At 39.2% G+C, this 21,081-nt stretch overlaps 1 protein-coding gene across 11 annotated transcripts in view; it reads right to left on the bottom strand.

Annotated features, from left to right (window-relative positions):
* Positions 1-267: 267 nt before the first annotated feature.
* Positions 268-21,081, bottom strand: part of LOC139448502 (peripheral plasma membrane protein CASK-like) — a 483,162-nt gene continuing 462,348 nt past the window's right edge. For 7 of the 11 annotated variants that reach the window (XM_071230052.1, XM_071230055.1, XM_071230060.1 and 4 more), the window contains 10 exons: positions 18,367-18,445; positions 17,521-17,606; positions 14,228-14,305; positions 11,061-11,159; positions 10,191-10,338; positions 9,528-9,668; positions 8,886-8,966; positions 8,116-8,318; positions 5,974-6,069; positions 268-2,435 (listed from right to left, as the gene is read on the bottom strand). In XM_071230052.1, the coding sequence (XP_071086153.1) occupies positions 2,259-2,435; positions 5,974-6,069; positions 8,116-8,318; positions 8,886-8,966; positions 9,528-9,668; positions 10,191-10,338; positions 11,061-11,159; positions 14,228-14,305; positions 17,521-17,606; positions 18,367-18,445 (1,188 nt within the window). In that variant the 3' untranslated portion in view covers positions 268-2,258. Of the gene's footprint in view, positions 2,436-5,973; positions 6,070-6,726; positions 6,808-8,115; positions 8,319-8,885; positions 8,967-9,527; positions 9,669-10,190; positions 10,339-11,060; positions 11,160-14,091; positions 14,161-14,227; positions 14,306-17,520; positions 17,607-18,366; positions 18,446-21,081 lie in introns of all 11 variants that reach the window. The other 4 variants (XM_071230057.1, XM_071230063.1, XM_071230056.1 and 1 more) reach the window with 3 other exon arrangements.

Here is a 21,081-nt window from a genome sequence, read left to right as displayed (position 1 = left end):
AGGGACTATGAAATGGGTTAAATTAGCCCCAGCCCTCTCGTCAGACTCCTGAAGGGAAGTAGGGACTATGAAATGGGTTGAATTAGCCCCAGCCCTCTCGTCAGACTCCTGAAGGGAAGTGGGGACTAGGAAATGGGTTGAATTAGCCCCAGCCCTCTCGTCAGACTCCTGAAGGGAAGTGGGGACTAGGAAATGGGTTGAATTAGCCCCAGCCCTCTCGTCAGACTCCTGAAGGGAAGTGGGGACTAGGAAATGGGTTGAATTAGCCCCAGCCCTCTCGTTAGACTCCTGAAGGGAAGTGGGGACTAGGAAATGGGTTGAATTAGCCCCAGCCCTCTCGTCAGACTCCCTAAGGGATGTAGGGACTATGAACTGTAGGGACATGGGTCAAATGAATCCAATGTATACAACGTTATTGCAAGGGGGGGCTGGCATGTTTAACACTCTATAGAAATAAATTTCTTATAATGAATCACATTGAAAGAAACATTTAAAAAATATTACACAATCCATACCAAAAGCTTTGTAAGACTGAAGCCAGTATAAAATAATGAGAAGTTTGTGTGATTGGGGATGTAAAACCAGATTGAACGCAATAGGCTTAGATCTCTGGCGATGCTACCAAACTGACCTGGGTTGCACTACCGTAAATCATCAAATACGAACCCCACCTCTTCTGGCGTATATCATTCTCAAGTTATGCAGCTCCATTAAACAATTGTAGCAAGATTAAGCCTGATGGTACTTGACATTTTACGAACACTAAGATCCACCCCTATATGAGGCAAGCATCTATTTCGAGGTTTGCATCTATTCAAGGATTCACGGTAGGTCAAATTGGGAAGGATGAAAATGAAATCCAGAACTACTCAACTCTATTTCTTAAAACAGGTACTCAGTGTAAGATGTAAAATAAAACAATAAAATGGCCCATTCACAAGGACAACGTGACCTTGGCGGCCATATTGGGAGTCCAGTCCATCTTGGCATGCAACAAATCAAGTTCCTTTATTGCATACAACATCTGGATTATTCAATATGGTCAGTTGGCCAGTCTTGGTGAAGATTCTAATCAGTAGATGAACTTTTGAAAAAATTCATCTAAAACCATTCCTGATCACCTGTGCTGAAAAAAGGGGGGGGGGGGGGAATCAAAATAAAAAAATCACTTGCACCAGCCTATGATCACAACTTACAAATATACTCTGGAAAAGATATCTCCCTATTGTGATGGTTTCAGAATACCATATTAGACCTGCCTAGACCCTACATCTGAATTCCATATTATCAAGCTTAGATTCACACCCAGGTGAAACTTTCACTCACCTGAGAATCATCTAAAAAGACAACGCCCACTTCAAGCCCAACTTCCCCATTATTACCTGTTCTAAGACGTTGCTGACAAAGTCTCGTTTATGACATCGAATCATTTACACACTATGGAGGAAGCAGTAGGACACAAAACATGGCCGGGGCAGCTAAGTTATTGCCAAACCTAAAGTAGGACTTAACAAGTCCCCAGCAATTTGTTAAAACCTAAAGCTTTAAATACGGTAAGATCACTCAGCCATGTCTCGTGTTCAGTAGTAGAACATCAGCAGTATGAGGCAGACACCATTAAACCTTTCTTGTTGCATTAAACAACAGTGACAAGCATTCAATCAACTCTTGTAAACATGTTTATTTACTGGAATAAACTACTCAATCTAGTAAATTGGAAGTCCAGCTTATTATCAGGTATATCATTCTTCTTTCCAGGAGCAGAGGCTCCACCAATCAGCTTTCAGAATTAACTGGAATCCACCAATCAGTGAGTAGATCCCTAACCAACAACCAATCAGAGGTAAGCAATATACTTTTTTCACCAATCAGAACATCTTAGCTTCTTTCCTACAACCAATCAAACATCACACTGTATTTTGTATCAATAGGGTGTCGAGAACACAAATCTCGTCGACCAATCCTATTTCCTTATTCATTTCCACCAATCACAGTCGAGCTGTGGCAAACTGTTGCTCCAATCAGATTGAAAATCACTTGTGAAGTTTGGTCTGTAGAAGATGACTAACCAAGATTGCCGGGCTGAGTGCGACACAATGCGGATCCTGTCGATGCAGCTGCTGCCGTTACAGCCCGCGTCCTACGTAGGACACAACATGTTAACAGCATGAACGGCGCTGCACATGGCGTTACGTCCACACAACTCGGCGTTCTGTACAATAAGGCATCCATATTTGGTTTGATTGACTCTTGGACATTCAGTAGACCCAACTGACTGGCACCCATTGTTGCGTTGCACTTACGTCTTCGATCGCCTTCTCTAGTGTTCTTATTGTCTCGTCAATGTCATTATTCACAATCTTGTAATCAAAATAATGTCCGTATGCCTTCTCCAAAAGTTCGCTTTCTCGCGCAAGTCGCTCCAAACTGCCATCCTGAAACAGAGAATTCTCCACATCTAAGAGCTGACATAGGCTTAGGGCTAACATAAATACTTTTTACAAACTTCTCCAAATTTCATTTTGGATGAACAATTCGTTACAATTAAGAATTTTAAACCTAAAACTTCTCAATAAATGAGATGAATACTGGAATTGAAATCATGTCAAAAATTTAAATTAAATATGCATCTTAACAACCTCTGACATAATCAGTTCAAACCTTCATGGAAGGGTTAATATTGTGTTTTCCTACTCCGTTTCATTACAGCTTATGCCCTATATTTCAGCAGAAATAAAAAAATGTTCAAAATTAAAGTTTTGAAAACAATCTTTGTTGGTTGCGTTAAGACATATAAAGTCAAACGTTCACGGTCACTCTAAAATTTACAACAAGCATATCTACAAAATATAAAGATTTCCCTTAAAAATATAGGAAATGAATTCAGCTAAGAAAGCAAATGTCAGATTGATGAAAACAGACAAGAAAATTCTCATTTTATAAAATAATCTTCAATGAAATAAAGTAAATTGTTTCTAACACAAATTATTTCCATCTCACATCACATTCCGAAGACACATACATGCATCCCCTCATCACCATGGTAACCCGGTACTTTGGTAACAAAAAAGCATTACTTCTTTTTTTAACATTTCGATTTTGTTTATATTTGAAAATATTCTTTCTTTGAAACGGAATGATGAAATTCAGAATTTGTTTACGTTGAGTAAAGTAATTGATCAATCATTGTCTTTACGGATTGTGGAATTGACATAAATGAAAGGATTTCACAATTGGTGCTCAATTTAAAATTCAATCTTGGATTAATCACAATTTTAGAGATGATAAACTAATACATTTGTTCATTAGAATGTACTTAATATACAATTTAGAATTAACTTATACAGTGAATAGCCATGACTTCACCCATTCTTGTTTTGGCAGTTTTATAGCACTTCATGAAAATGTATTTAATTTTAGACATTCTATTCAAAAGATTCTTTTATATTACTAAAGTCTGTCATGGCAATATTCATTCATTCTACTTTAGTCAATCTGTCATCATAGATTAACTATAGTAAGATGAAAGAATCGGGTGGTCCTTAACTTTTTTAGCGTGGTATATGCTGATTGATCGCTGATTTCTACATGACGAATGGCGCCATGCATGGGCACTGGAAACAGTGACACAGTTAGTGTACAGCATGCCCAGTCAGGACTCACGGTTGATACGGGATATATCTCCTACTGATATCATGCTAGTCAGGACTCACGGTTGATACGGGATATATCTCCTACTGATCTCATGCTAGTCAGGACTCACGGTTGATACGGGATATATCTCCTACTGATCTCATGCTAGTCAGGACTCAAGGTTGATACGGGATATATCTCCTACTGATCTCATGCTAGTCAGGACTCACGGTTGATACGGGATATATCTCCTACTGATCTCATGCTAGTCAGGACTCACGGTTGATACAGGATATACCTCCTACTGATCTCATGCTGGGACAACAAGGATGGCCGACTCACACAGGACACAACTATCACAGTCATGCATACAATGTTACACAGTGTAGTTATCATGCATACACAATGCATGTTGTCCCACTGGGCGACACCGGGACAAGCTGACATTGAACACAGGCACAAACTACGGCATTACCAAATTTGTCATTTTTTGTAATTTGAATATGGTTGAAGATGAGTTTCACTATATTCTAAAATGTCCATTGTATGATAATACAAGACATTTATATATACTCCACAAATATAGAGAAAATTGTAAATTTGAACAATTTGTTTTTCAATGTATACTAATCATATTAATGTTAAACATTGGTCCAGACTCGATTATTTACAGACCGCTATCATATAGCTGAGTGCAGTGTTAAACAACAAACAAACAAAACATAGGCCATTGTCCTGTTCCACAAAGTGATCTTAGCGCTAAGATAATCGTAACTCTCATACTGATGTGCCATGGTTGATGCTTTGACTGTTGTCTTAATGACACAACTGTATCAATTATTTCCTGAAGGAGGCTCGACAACACACAGGAAACACTGCATGGGATTATGGGTAGGTTACTGGGAAGATGTCCTACAATCACAGAGGAATCATCACAAGGTCAGGGTCATAAGGGCAGAACTAATTCCATCATACAAGGGTCATAGCGATCAATCATCTGGATCATCAATCATTGTCAAATACAAATTTGATCGTTTTATCTTTTTTTAGTGTTTTTTAACAAAATTCAAGTCAGTAGGTCGTAAAAATATTTTTAAAATTATTAAAAATATCAAATACATGTATTTTTTTATTTCCTAGAGAAGTTAAGTAGGTAAGGAAGTAAAGTGAGGGGAACAGGTTTTTAACATACATTTTCAACAAATTTTTATTATAGCTAACACAAATAAACTGCTTTTTGTTTATTTATTCTTCCACATTTCAATTTTTGGGAATCAGCAGAAACAAAACATATCCTTTCATTTAAATAGCTTTCCCAATATTTGAAGTTAAGCACAGAACTATTAAACTGAGATGCAACTTCCCAACATTCTGATATGTATGACCCATGACTGATGCTCAGGAGAGAGATGCAGTGGAGTTATCTCCCTTTACTTGTCCCATTCAAATCCCAATCACGAATAATTTAGAAAATGTGTGCGAAAATAAAGACTTAGAAACAGAATCATGAGTCTAGTTGGAGCCCTGACAGCGGGATTCTTTTGAGATCTGGCAAATCCTTTCAGAAAACCATGAATATTCACTGTAACATATAGATAGTTTCTCTGATTACAAAATATGTGTTAAATGGTTGTCTCTGAACCATTAAACACTAACAAACACCGCACTTGGTAAAGCACTGCTAATTAAAGACCCCACACTCTGAACTTAACACTTCTAATATATCGGACAAACTGATTCCTTGCAGAAACACCGTCTATATTTGTTCTTGTAAATCAGGTAGATAATCTATATCAGTCGCATACTAGCGTCTAACAACTTATTTGGTATTTACTCTAATAAGCAGCACTATCTTTGTGTTTTTGTAGAAAGGGTAGATATCTAAATTGATCCCATACTAAAGTCCAATAACTTATTTCATACTTATGTAAAGAACAACATCATCTATCTTTATTTATGTTTGTTAATATCTGGAAGACAAACAGCATCTACCTATATACTATCTTAAAATAACTTTATTCATAATATGGTATTATATCTTAGAAACACCATCTATCAGTTTTCATGTTTGAAACTATCTGGTAGACAATCAGTATCCACCTATATACTGCCTACCAACAACTTATATTCATAATAGGGAATTATATCTTAGCGTCACCATTTATCTGTATTTATAATTCCAGAGATGTTGCAGACAATCAGTATCTACCTATATACTACCTACCAACAACTTATATTCATAATATGGTATTATATCTTAGTGTCATTATCTATCTGTATTTATGATTCCAGAGATGTGGTAGACAATCAGTATCCACCTACTAGCGTCCCACAACTTACATTGACATTTTTCATCTCTTTTAAATCTATGGCCCTTGGCGCAGCAATGAAAACGACAAAAGGCGCATACTCGGCAGTCCTGAGAACCTTCAAGGCCTGAGAATCAGAAGAGATCATGCCAAAATAATGAACCAAACAGCAGAAGAGCTCAACCAAATATTAGTCATATATCACACAGGGAGAACTATCTAAACACATGCTCACATAAACACAAGATGCACCTTAATTCGGAAACATGAGAATGTATTTTACGACAGTTTTAGGTTAAAAAAAACGAGAAATAGAAAAATATTTATTGCAATATAACACATCAACTCACGTGCTGTGAAAAATGTTCTAGTCCTTACAAGAAGTGTTCAAAGTTGTAAAATTGGAGTAAAAGTCTACGGGATAATACAATTTTGAAACCAGGGCACCTGTTTGCCAATGTCCAATGATTATGAATTGTAGCCCAAGCGTAGTCATAGCGCCAAGGTTTGAACATATATTGTAATTTTCCATTTGCAAAAAATAGCAACACCATGTCAGATATTAATTTCCTTTATATATTGCAAAATTCTTGCATCATTCTCACTAACAGTGCAATTTGTCTATATATGAACACAGAAATAATAAAGTGAAAATAAAACTAATACAAAATAAACAAGAGTGAACTATGCATAAATATCAACTAAACAAAGACAGTCCCGCAGACACTAAAGACGACGACAGTCCCGCAGTGACTAGGAGGTGGCAGCTGATTGGCTGGAGTACCTGATGTATGGCAGGAAGTGTTGGAGCTGCAATAAAGACTATGAAAGGTGTGTAGTTTCCTGTCCGCAAAACTTTAATGGCCTGAAACAGATCACAATGTACCTATGAGAGAGTGAGTGAGTGAGTGTGTTGTGTTACGCTGCTTTTATCATGGCAGGGACACAACACCAGACATGGGCTTCACACATTGTACCTGTGTGGGGAATCCAAACCCGGGCCTTGGGCGTGATGAGTGAGTGAGTGAGTATGGTTTTACGCCGCTTTTAGCAATATTCCAGCAATATCACGGCAGGGGACACCAGAAACGGGTTTCATACATTGTACCCATGTCGGGAATCGAAACCCGGTCTTCAGCGTGACGAGTGAACGCTTTCACCACTATGTTACTCGACCGCCCCGAGTGAGTGAGTGAGTTGAGGTAAAATAGGGTTAAATGTCGCAGTCAAGACTACCATGTAGCAGTTTAACATGACTATCCCACTCAGACACAGTATACTGAGCCGACCAGTCCTTGTTGGCCCTTATGCCCAGCAGGGCAACAAGTACCATGTTGTAACGTCTTTTGGTATGACACGTCCCGGGATACTTTGAACAGTACTTCACCACAATATGAAAGACTCAAGTGCTTACACCGTTCTGCACAAAATGAACATGCTCATAAAGAACTAATGTTAACAGTGCCAAAGACATCTTCCCATGTCTACCACAGTTGTGTCCAAACTTCATCTCCGCACTGACATTCTTAGTCCCCCAACCCCCCAAAGATATGACATCCATTGGCCAAATCATCTCGTGTTCCAAAGAACCAATACTGACCATCCCATACAGCGGCAAGTTTGTTTAAAACCAAAATGTTGTAAGATTTTCAACTCCTGTCATAATGGGGTGTGTTAGCAACATAAACTTGTAGATGTAAGAATAACTATAACGTCATGATAGCATTGAGAGTAATTTTTACACCTCGAGCAATATTCCAGCCATACTACAGAGGGTTGGTTACCAGAAAGTCCTTCACACTTTGTATCCAAGTGGGGAATCCAACTCCGGTATTCGGCGGAAGAGCAGACACCTTAACCACTCGGCTACCATACCGCCCCCAACAGCTACCATACTGCCCCCAACAGCTACCATACCGCCCCCAACAGCTACCATACTGCCCCCAACAGCTACCATACCGCCCCCAACAGCTACCATACCGCCCCCAACAGCTACCATACTGCCCCCAACAGCTACCATACCGCCCCCAACAGCTACCATACCGCCCCCAACAGCTACCATACCGCCCCCAACAGCTACCATACTGCCCCCAACAGCTACCATACCGCCCCCAACAGCTACCATACCGCCCCCAACAGCATTGAGTGAATACTCGACCCAACAACTGCTCACCTGCGGTTCTACGTCTAAGATAGCCATGAGACCTCGTTTGTGAATCTGGCGAATCGTCTCCAGCTTGGTGCCATACATGGCGTCTTCGTGTGTGCCGTATTCCAGATACTGATTGGAAGCAATGTCGGCCACCATCTTCTCGTGGGTAACAAAGTGATAGTTCTTGCCATCTTCTTCGTTTTCCCGAGGGGGGCGGGTTGTATCTGAAGCACAGCAGTGTTAGTCAGTGATCAGATGTCTACAAGGAAATGATTGAACAGTCCTCCAGCAATGCCACAGTGGTGGGGGGAACACCAGAATAGTGATATATAATATATTTTACTTACGAGGTATTGGGTAGGCGAACCTATCTGGTTGACTTATGAGGTATTGGGTAGGTGAACCTATCTCGATGCCTAACGTGGTATTGGGTAGGCGAACCTATCTGGGTGACTTATGAGGTATTGGGTAGGCGAACATATCTGGATGACTTACGAGGTATTGGGTAGGCAAACCTGTCTGGGTGACTTACAAGGTATTGGGTAGGCGAACCTATCTGGGTGACTTACGAGGTATTGGGTAGGCAAACCTATCTGGGTGACTTACGAGGTATTGGGTAGGCAAACCTATCTGGATGACTTACGAGGTACTGGGTAGGCGAACCTATCTGGGTGACTTACGAGGTATTGGGTAGGCGAACCTATCTGGATGACTTACGAGGTATTGGGTGGGCAAACCTATCTGGGTGACTTACGAGATATTGGGTAGTCAAACCTATCTGGATGACTTACGAGGTATTGGGTAGGCGAACCTATCTGGATGACTTGTGATTAGTGTATTCTTTATGTGTCGTCTCCCAACTCCATGAGCACCTGTGAACAACAACATCATTGGAATATTCAACATCATACCTTCTAACACCAGCCCCAATCGTCGTGTCTTTAAACAACTCCTTCCACTTTCATGTTTATTGTCAGATACTTCCCCAAAAAGTTAGATCACACAAGGAACTTGGTTGAAAATTGATGGTTCACTAGAGGGTACCATGTTAAGCATATATTTCTTGGCCAAATATTTTATGAGCGTTTTTTTAGCTCCCGTTCCCTTTCGTTTTAACATTTGAACCAAAACCTGCGAGGCATGTCTTCTTCTATGAACATACACAGCAGGAGCTCTCAAAATACTACTTGACGTCCATGTACACAGCAAGTATGCATGGGTATAAGAATCACTTCACTGAGTTTTGGTAAAGAAGTTATCATCTCTTTGTAGAACAGTGAACTTTGAAAACAGTGTGAAAAAAAAAATTACATAAAAAAAACAACACTCCTACCAGAGATGTGTCTCTGTACATGACCAGGTCAGAGACACTGTTGAAATACATTAGCTATTGGGTGTATCCTGATGGGTAAAACTCTCCTGGGATGAACTACCTAGTAAGACAAGAGTTTTCCTGACGAAGGCCGGAAGCCGCACCACCTCCTCATACGTCACCAGGTCCAGCTGGTCGAACACCGCATTGTGCTTGGCCAGGTACTTGTCCTTCTTCTTCCGACCGAACCACGAGCAGTGGACTGAAAACAATGTGCACACATTGATGTGTTTGTTACAGAGCACAGTGACAATACATTTATCATAAGAAATCAGACTTGGGGAAACAGTGCCTGTCTTTCAATGCTAAGATGAATCATTTCTGGATAGCACAAGATATTACCTGAATGCTGTCTTCGACCTCTCTACAGCAAGCAGAGCTTACCTGAATGCTCTCTCCTACCTCTCTACAGCAAGCAGAGCATACCTGAATGCTCTCTCCTTGCTCTCTCTACAGCAAGCAGAGCATACCTGAATGCTCTCTCCTTGCTCTCTCTACAGCAAGCAGTGCTTACCTGAATGCTCTCTCCTACCTCTCTACAGCAAGCAGTGCTTACCTGAATACTCTCTCAGACCTCTCTACAGCAAGCAAAGCTTACCTGAATGCTCTCTCCGACCTCTTTACAGCAAGCAGTGCCTACCTGAATGCTCTCTCCTACCTCTCTACAGCAAGCAGTGCTTACCTGAATGCTCTTTCCGACCTCTCTACAGCAAGCAGTGCCTACCTGAATGCTCTCTCCTTGCTCTCTCTATAGCCAGTGAGGCTGTCCTCCACTCCTGCAGTTCCGGCGATGGAATGAGGCCTGCTGGTTCTGTGGGTGCACTGTCAGCCTTGCGGGCCTGCCACCAGTTGGAGTCGTCCTTGCTTATCACCTGCAAGACACAGTCAACTTAGTCTATGTACAGGACGACCCACTGCAAACATTCACTGATGCACCTCTGTGTTTCATGAAGCAGTCAGTAACATTCAAGCTATATCATGAACCTGTCATGGTGTCCTTCAAATACATCAGCCAGGGCCATGGTGCAACAAGCCATCGCAGAGCTACAATTGTCATAAGGCCATGTTAAAGTATGGGAGTTACTCTCACTTTAGTCCTGGGCAAACAAGCCACCGTAGTGCTACAAATGTCATAAGGCTATGTTAAAGTAGGGGAGTTACTTTCACTTTAGCCCTGGGACAAACAAGCCAGGCAAGTGATTGATATTATGAGCATCACATGTTTGTTAAAGTTCCCGAGTCTCACCTTCTGATACAAATCTGTCGCATCATACAAGATATAGTTTTATGCCGCTTTTAGCAATATTCCAGCAATACCACGGCAGGGGACACCAGAAATGGGCTTCAGACATTGTACCCATGTGGGGAATCTAACCCGGGTCTTCGACGTAACAAGTGAAAGATTTAACTAGGCTATGGTACAGACAAACCTAGAATCATAATCAGTGTCAATATGGGATTTGAACTGGTGATCCAAGGTTCCTGGCACGCTTCAGTTAAAAATATTATTTATTAAGTCATCAAAAAGAGATTTCTTTAATATTATACTTGTCAAAAAGAGATTTTGTAAATATTATATTTTGTGTATTCTTACCCGGAGGATATCGCCGACTTTGAATGGAACACCAGCTTGTGAACACGGTATCAGGTCATCATCGCGTGGGTCGTAATCAAACATCGCTCTCACATAGATCTGAAAACACAGGCATCTTATGCAGGAAGTGGTGATAAAGGGGAGATAACTCACATCATTAAACAGCGCTCTCACCGAGATATGAGAAAACAGTTATCTTCGGCAGGAAGTTGTGATCTAGGGGAGATACCTCTTGATACTTACCGGTACCTGATGCTCCAAAGTAACATCTTATCGTTACATAAAGTAAATTCTGACATTTTATACAGATTACCAAATACATGAAGAATACATGTGATGTCTCACTGATGTTAATTAAACAAATTTATTAAATGACATTAAACAAAATTATACCATTGTTCTGTAAATGGGATCAGATCCACATAAAAAGGTAAAGAGTTATTTCTGTGAATTGAACTATTATCTCTCAACAAATGTAATCAAAACTGACAAAACTGTCCTCATTACAAAAGTACATCTCTTATCGTAACACATACTGAAGACATTCCTGTGCAAGCAAAGAACAGTCACTGAGCCGCATGAGTGAGTGAGTGAGTGAGGGAGGGAATGACATTTAGCAGCTACATCCCAGATGTAGAATCAGTTCTGGGTCATGTCAACCAAATATAGTTTTATTTGTTTAACGCCACACTGACAGATGGTCTGTAAATAATCGAGTCTGGGCCAGACAATCCAGTGAGTGACATCATGAGCATCGGTTCACACAATTGGGATACGATGACATGCAGTCTGACCACCCGATCCCGTTAGTCGCCTTTTACAACAAGCATAATCACCTTTTACGGAATGCATGGGTTGCTGAAGACATATTCTATCCTGGATCTTCATGGGTCTAAACCAATGGTTATGAGCAGCGACATACACACTTTGGTACAATGTCACACAATCAGCCAGCTAGGTCACACGTAGCAAAAACCCAGTTTCTATTCTAGTCGACCTCCAAATGATGACACATGTACTTGTACGTATTCGTGAACTGATGCACGGTAATTACAGACATAAAGCAGTTAAAACTAAGAAATACGTTTTTTTGTAGTGAAATAATATTTGTGATGTTGATGAGATGGGCATGATGACACAATGACCAGCACTACCAACAGAACACTACACAGGTCAGCTTGACCCAGCTCACAGTTGCTACAGACCCACACAATACCACACTTCAACACTGAATGCAGCCATGGACAATGCACTGTACTGTTTGTTTGTTGTTTAACGCTGCACTCAGCAAAATTCCAGCTATATGACAGCGGTCTGTAAATAATCGAGTCTGGACCAGACAATCCAGTGATTGACATCATGAGCATCAATGTAGAATATCGGGATACTAATACATGCATCAACAAAGCCAGCGTGTCTGACCCCCCCGATCCTGTTAGTCGCCTCTTACGACAAGCATAGTCGCCTTTTACTGCAAGCATGGGTTGCTGAAGACCTTTTCTACCCCGGATATTCACGGGTCACACTGCACTGCACACAGGGATATCTAACATGACCGTTACACACTGTATATCGGTATATCTAACATGACCGTTATACAATGTTTATGATATCGGTATATCTAACATGACCGTTATACACTGCATATCGATATATCTGACATGACCATTATTGGCCGTACTGCATACAGCTATATACAATGTGACAGTTACCCAGCCGTTTATACAGTGTGACAATGTTATAACCATATACTGAAAGACATTATTTAGCCTGCTTTGCTTGAGTTCAGTACAACTTAATATCAATGTAGGAGAAGTGTATTAAATAAGTTTAATGGACCAAAGAGTGTATACTTTGAACAGACCTGTTATTCCCCATGTGCACAAAACCAATGGCTTGTTAGTTTGTTAGTGGAGTTAGTGGTGGGAAACAGTGGTACCCAACACACTGTGCAGTATAAATGTTTATAACACATTGTGTTGGGATAGTAGGACCAGGCACACTCACTGACTTGCTTACATGTGGGTGGTGAGTGTTGTTTTATCTAAATGTATTCATTCAAGAGATGACATTGACTAACAACGTGCAAGCACCTAGTTACATTTTTCCGTATTGTTTGTTTGTTTGTTTAACACTGCACTCAGAAATATTCAAGCTATATGACGGTGGTCTGTAAATAAGCGAGTCTGGACCAGACAATCCAGTGACTGACATCATGAGCATCAATCTCAATTCTCTACTCAGATCTTCACAGATCTCTTTCCGTATTAAAAACATCTGTAACACTCTTTGGAGGCGGTTCACTGAGGCAGTGATAGTCCCTCTGTCATAACGTTTACCTTATCGCGTCATTACGGAATAAACATTCTCAACCCAATACCTTTATGAAAAAAAACAAAGAAGACAAAATTGAAGAGATTGAAATGTAAAAAAACGCAACCCTCATCAAAGAATGAAAACAAAATAAACACCACCACTACGGAAAGACCAATGCGAAAGTGTGTGCTGAACTTGTATATGGTGATGGGGAAGTAGTATATGAAGTCAGGGAAGTAGCATATACTATAGGGAATGTGGAAATGGGTAAATGCTCAAAATAATTCCAAAAATGATTGTTTTTTGCACATAGAAAGTCATTAATAATTTTTTTTTACAAAGATTTAAAAGTATAAGATAGAAATTAGTGATAATGATGATAGTGGAATTGCTCAAATAAAACACGTATTATTTGCATTCGAAAGTTCATAAAAAAAATTGCCATTCAGAAAAAATTAAATGTCAATTTTGAAATGTTTAGCTGATGATAAATAGGTTATAATTTTATTTCATATTGTAATTAAGACTGGTTTCAGCAGGCCTGTGCAATGGATTTGGGATGTCTGCATCAAAAGGGTGGTGTGTGCAAGTTGGAGTATATTGTTTTTGCCACAATTGCCACATACGGACATACAAACGACTAAGTATGAGGCTACACGACACTGTATGCCACGACAGCCATATTGGGTGCAATGCATGCTGGGATAGGGGTTACCTCACACTGGGCAGGGTTTATTCGATAACTAGGCACAATCTTCAACGTTATACTGCCGCGAGCTTCCTTCTGCAATAACAAAATGCATGAGTTGAGAACAGAGTACATTTAATGTGTGGGGTCACCAAATACCTACCTCAATTCCAGACTCTACTTTCTGAGCTCCACCAACAGATGGCACCACTTTAAATGTAACAGAGCCTCGCAAGTTTCGCTAAAAATACACCAGGAGACAGATCGTGATATCAAAATCCTAGCAATCATAAAGAGTCTCTTTGTTTGGCACCATAAAGAATCTTGTTGCGTGGTATAATTAAAATGTTCTTTGAATGGCAACATAAAGAGGCTCTTGCGTGGAATATATAAGGAGTTCTTTCATTGGCACCATAAAGAATCTCTTTGCCTGGCACCATAAAGAATCTCGTTGCGTGGTACAATAAAGATGTTGTTTGAATGGTATTATTGAGAGGATATTTTAGTGGCACTATGAGGCAATTTGAGTGGTATAACTAAGATGCTCTTTGAGTGGTATAATAAAGATGTTGTTTGAATGGTATTATTGAGAGGATATTTTAGTGGCACTATGAGGCAATTTGAGTGGTATAACTAAGATGCTCTTTGAGTGGTATAATTAAGATGTTCTTTGAATGGTATTATTGAGAGGATATTTTAGTGGCACTATAATGAGGCAATTTGAGTGGTATTATAGAGAATGTATTTAAGTGGTATTACTAGGCATGCTAAGAGGCTCATGCTAAAAGGCTTGTTGAGTGGCACCAGAAAGAGGCTCTCTGATGGTATTCTAAAGAGGCTATTGAGTGCCTCTGTAAAGCTACTTTGCCACCTTAGGATTAAATCAAACAAAAGGTGATGGTTTAGCAAGTGTTTAAGCCTCACTCCATAGTTTTATTACATATTGATACTTGCATTTCTATTATACAAAAGCTGTCCGAAATAAAAATCAACATACCAGATGTTTTTGCTACAACCACATGCGTCCTGCACACCACTTTCACAGTGATATGATGATTCAGCAACAGGCAAACATTCTGTATTCAACATGGCCGCCTAGGTGGCCATGTTGAAATTCAGATAAGACATTTGTGATCACTGCTTGGAGGCATCACTGCTAGGATCATATATGCAAGTTGAGCATTTATGAGCATTTAAAAGCTTACAATTTGGAAGGACGGACGACAGATAATGCACGATAACATAATCTCACTCTAACATTCAGTTCAGGTGGGCAGGTTAACAATAGCCTCATGAAGCGATGTACCAATGGATGATGAACACCCCCTCAAAGAGTCTCAAGTCCCTGATGACAGCAACACATTTGCCTTGTTTACCAGGCTGACAGTTTGCTTTTAAGATGTCAGTGCACATTACTCTTAAATCCTCAACAACAACAGACAAGTGACATTTTCAGAGGAACCTTCAACGTTCCAGACCCTGAATGTCAACTATGGATGATTTGTAGATACATAGACATCATGATGTAAGAGATATGCCTTTACTTCATGGAAAACACATGGCTCACAGGATCATATAAAAAAGGAGAAATATTACATGCAAATGGGATACATTCAATGGATGCGATCTGCTCCTCCATACAAAATAGAATATGACAGACGATGACTAATGTCAATCAACATTATTGAAAATCAAATTATTTTCTCTGTTCAGGATGATGTAAACATACATCAAAGTTTGTATTCTCCTAAAAAAACAAATTCATATAACTAGAGAACATAATAAAAAAATATAATCAATATTTCTCATTTGAGAAATTGCCTGTGAAATATGGCCGTGGTTTGCAGCGACCACTGTAATACCTCCTTCGCTACACTGCCTGCCATTGGCCGAGGACAAAGGATTTCAAGATTTCCCAGAAGAGCTTGGTCTGAGCACTGGTATGGCTCCAGAAACTATTGACCTAACTTCCGCAGGGCAGAAGGCTCCGAACAAATGAATTCCCTTCTGACCTTGTTTAAAACTCAAATTGTATCGATTTATTACTTCAAAATAGGGAGTATCCATCTGGTTGCCAGGCGACGGTTTTTAATGATGATCTAAAAATGATGAGTAATTCATAGTAAATTATCATCATTTTGAAGACAAACCTTTGATTAGAGATGAAAAGATCACAAAACAGGTTAGTTTAATCTTAAATTGAAGATCCATTTTGATCATTGCAACATGAAGACAACCAGGGAATAGCCATTAGCTGATCTGATTTGAAAATCCTTGAAAGACGGTTTTCATTTCTTTATTTGGAAAGACATCAAAGAAAGAACAGGCCATCAAACATAAATCATGAAGTCAACGATCAAAACATACGGGACTCATGGTTCAGATTAATGAGAAACGGCATTTCTATAACGTGAAGCAGTTTAAATCTATTGACATCAAAAGGTTTTGATTTCAAACATTAGCTGAAGTTGAACCTAGTAGCAAGTATCGGCAGTTTAAACTAAACATGCATATAAAAATATACTTAAAAAACAGATTTAGGGATCAGGACTAGTTTGGGGATGTTTTTATGAAATTGGGTCCTCAGTCGTCACATATTCATGATCCCTGACTTTTTTGTTCAATATATTAAAGACTTCACAATTATTTTCAATAACCTTAATAATATGAATATCTTCAGCAACAATACACCACCAAAATGATGTTTGTCTGGTTCAATAACATCCTCAAAGAGAATTAAGACAATCAGAAAGAAATAGAAATTATTACCCAAGTCTGTTCCCATATCATAAACATCCTACATTAGGTAAAGAATTATCAAGTAAGCTTTGATGGGCATAAAATAGGTGTCATATTTCTAATACATGATATTTATGACATGGACACAGATGAGGAACATTTATTGGATCATTTACGGGCTTGCTATCTTGTTTTTTTGTTTGTTGTTCAACGCTGCATTCAGCAAATATTCCAGCTTTCTGACAGCGGGCTGTAAATAATCGAGTCTGGTTATACTGTCCTTGAATTGTTTGTTGAAAGAGAACACCGTTTCATGGAATGACAAGATTTTAGTTTGTCTCACAATGGTGGACGTACTCGTGGACATATTTTTTATATAAAGCTACCAGTTACAGACTGCTATCATGAAGCAGGGATATTTCCCTTTTGACAAAACAAAGTTAGAATTTGCCCCCTTGAATGGTACCGATTAGTCAAATATGGGTGCCCGGCTGACAGACTAAATCCAGTGATTGACATCATGAGCATCGATCCACGCAAGACAATATGATGACATGCATCAGCCAAGTCAGAGAGCCTGACCACCTAATCATGTAAGTCGCCTTTTACGGCAAACATGGGTTGCCGAAGACCTATGCTACCCCAGATCTTCTGGGTCAGCATATAATATCTGATATATATTATGGTGATAAAGTATGCTATATAGTTTATATCTACCAGCATGCGTTGCAGGGTTTCCACGGGTTGGTTCTGGACACTGACGTTGTTGATTTCCTTGATTTCATCGCTGACGTGAAGCGTGCCTAAAACATATACACAAGGTACGAGTGAGTGAGTGGATTTACGCCACATTTAGCAATACTCCAGCAACAAATAGGCTCCACATACTGTACATATGTGCAGAATCGAACCAGGGCCTTGTTCGTGACAATCAAACACTTTAACAACTCGGCTACCCAACAATCTCCAGATGGAGCAGTATTGGCCAAAACAGTATCTGTGTATACGCAATGATACATGTTGATACATGTTGATACATATTGACACATATGTGACAGCAGTTAGGTCTTCTTGCCAGGGGATATAGCCACAAGGGTACATGAAGGGGAAGTAACTCTAGATATGTACTACTTAAAATATTCACTTATAAAAAGAAATTGCCACTCAGATGTCGAAAGAAAACAAATCACCCATAAACACTATGAATAATTATCTTAAATGAATGATGGCTTCAGTGAATGAAAAGAAAGAATCCGCGCAGTGACAGTTAGTGCCCTGCTTCTCTTCATATACCGACCTTGGAGCTTTTGTCATCACCAAATATAATAGATGTTATCAAAACTGCTATGTAATTTCATATTTACAAAATTGTGGTAATCTATTGCCATGTATAACAATGTTTCATACCATGTCAAACTGAGAACCAGGAAGAGAATCATATGGTCTCTATTGTATCTCTACCAATTGAAAGCCTGCATCAGAAACAGGTGGAGATAACTCTCTCTGCCATGGGATCACCAAGGGAGATAACTTACCTCAGGCCAAGAAAGGGAGACAACTCACCTTGCCTATGGATCATTCCACCATGCATAATTCTGGCAACAAAACATCTTCCTTCCTCGTTGACCTTCAATGTTATACCCTGAAAATAAAAATAAAAATTAACTATTAACGCATCAACACTTTAACGCAATCCAGCAAAGAATGGCTCTAAGTTTCTAAGCAAGTTTTAACAGCAGGGATTTATCTCGGACCAAACCTTTAAGTAGTTATTTAGTTCACTTGTTATATTGTTCACTTGCTATTTAGTTCAATAGTTGAGACCCGTGAAGATCCGGGGTAGAATAGGTCTTCAGCAACCCATGCTTGCCGTAAGAGCCGACTAACGGGATTGGGTGGTCAGACTCACTGACTTGGTTGATGCATGTCATCGAATACCAATTGTTTGGAACGACGCTCATGATGTCAATCATTGGCAATGTCTGATCCAGACTTGATTATTTACAGACCCCATTCATATAGCTGTAATATTGCTGAGTGTGGCATTAAATACAAACATCTAGTTCAATTGTTATTTTTGAAAAGTTTTGTTTTCTTAATTTTAGAGGTAACTTCCCATTGTATTTATTAGCATGACAGATTAGCTAAAATTATATGAAAAGTCGGTGTTCATTAACTTCTTTTGACACTAATGGAGAATTGTTTCATTTGATATTTTTACTGACATTTGCTGCAGGCTTGGAGTTGACTATCAGCCAGTGTGGAGGTCAAAATATCCCCACAGAAAGACGGACATGAGGTACTGTTGACACTTTTATCTGGAGCACAGTTAAATGTCGGTACATAGAGAATCTCACCCACATGACCCAAGTGTCTTTTGATATCAAATATATCAACACAAGTTGATAAAAGTGGAAATACTCCGAGGTTTGCGAGTAGTTTTTACCACTTTTCACAACAAGTGTTGATATATTTGATATCAAAAGACACAAGGGTGAGATTTTCTTTATCATCCAACATCATTCTTCAAACTTTTTCAGTTTGTAGACAGTAATAAGCAGTGTCTTGAGTTTAAAAATTACTGCTAACAGCTTCAGTAGCAGAGCCATTAGTGATGTCATTTGATTGTGATGTCATGGTAACCAATGATGTCACAATGGTCTGCAAAGCATTGTGATGCAATTTCTACAATGTAGATATCGCTTGATCTCACCCTAGCGATATCTCCATATCTATGTGGGAGCAAGTTTTGGATGATAAATCAAGTTAATCATGACCTACTCCATTTCAACTCCTTGGGAAATAAGGTAAACACATTATATAAGTCTACTTACGCATAAAATAGCAAATCAAAATAGCATGTCTCCTTTTTAAACCCATTTCCACAATTACAGCAACTGGTTTAATAGATATTTCCATGACCTATCAGAATGTGCATTTAAGTAAAATATAACCATAATAACTTCAATAATTTTGGCTCTCCCAGTCAATCCCAATTAAACTCAAAATAGCAATGTTGCTATACTTTTAGACGAGTCTGCATCCCAGGAGAGGAAGTGATTGCAGCGAGTCTATATAATCAGGTAACCTCTCCCCACAAATAGATTTATCTACATCAACAAGTTAATAGCTTGTGTATTCATGAAGACCCCAGCTGGTGGACAGTGCAGACAATATAAGTTACAACATGCCGAGATGGGCGATACGTGTCTATATTCCCCTACTCACAGCACTATATTACATTCTTGTATACAGCATCTGGAAATAACTATCTTGTGACACAGCTGTGGGGCATAAAAGCCTGTCTCACTATATGAACCATCTATTGATCTGATGGTTACTTTAGTGGGACAAGGATATATGTTTCTCTGCTTGTACTAGTCTGTAGTGCTAGCCCATTGAGATACCATGCCGCAGTTTAACTTGAATACCCCACTCAGACACAGTATACTGACTGAGCCGACCAGTCCTTGTTTTAGCCCCTTAATGCAGAGCCAGGCAGGGTAGAAACAAGTACCATCTTTTAACATCTTTTGGTATGATGTGGACGAGGATCGAACCACAAACGTTCTACTCTTTGTAGGAGGAGGTCTACTGACATTAATAGTTGAGTTCTATGGTCAATTTGTACAGTTATATTTGTTGAAGAGAAATATACTATTTTTTTTTTAAGGAATTGGAGAGTTCTGTTCAGTATTTGTTTAATAACGAGAAAAAAGTCAAGTCAGATCACAAATACATAGATATGTAAATTAATACGTGCAAACATGCAGGTAGCATTATTTGTAAGGGACATATATATCTAAAGGGGTAAAATACTGAGAGCGGTGGTTTTCTGAGTTCGCCAAACCACGAAATTTATGATCTTTCAAATCTGTTTTTTCCCCCACCAAAATTGTATTACAATAAGCGCCCCCTATTTCTAATTTTGAGAGCGCCCTGGGCACTTATTACGTCAAATACGGTATTGTCTCAAGGAATATTTAGAATATGTTAAAAAAACATTGATTTCTTCAAACTATTTATATAATAATAACCCTTTGGAAAAATAGAAAACAACAACAATAAACAACTTAATCACGATTGCTTTATCAATTTTGAACCATAAGCAGCTGAATATCAATAAGTCGAGACTCTATCCACAACAAGTTCATCATTTGTAACAAAGTTTCATCCAGAATCTGATTACCTAGTCATAATTTTATTTGGCAAACTCGTCCAAAAGTAGCGAAAGCCAATAGAGATGCATATCTGCTCCGACTCTCCGATCACAATGAC

The sequence above is a fragment of the Haliotis cracherodii genome, unplaced genomic scaffold, assembly GCF_022045235.1.
Source record: "Haliotis cracherodii isolate W230 unplaced genomic scaffold, xgHalCrac1.p SCAF_7, whole genome shotgun sequence".
Lineage (NCBI taxonomy): Eukaryota > Metazoa > Mollusca > Gastropoda > Lepetellida > Haliotidae > Haliotis > Haliotis cracherodii.
Note: the sequence above shows the minus strand (reverse complement) of the source record. Positions and strands in the feature narration are given on the sequence as shown.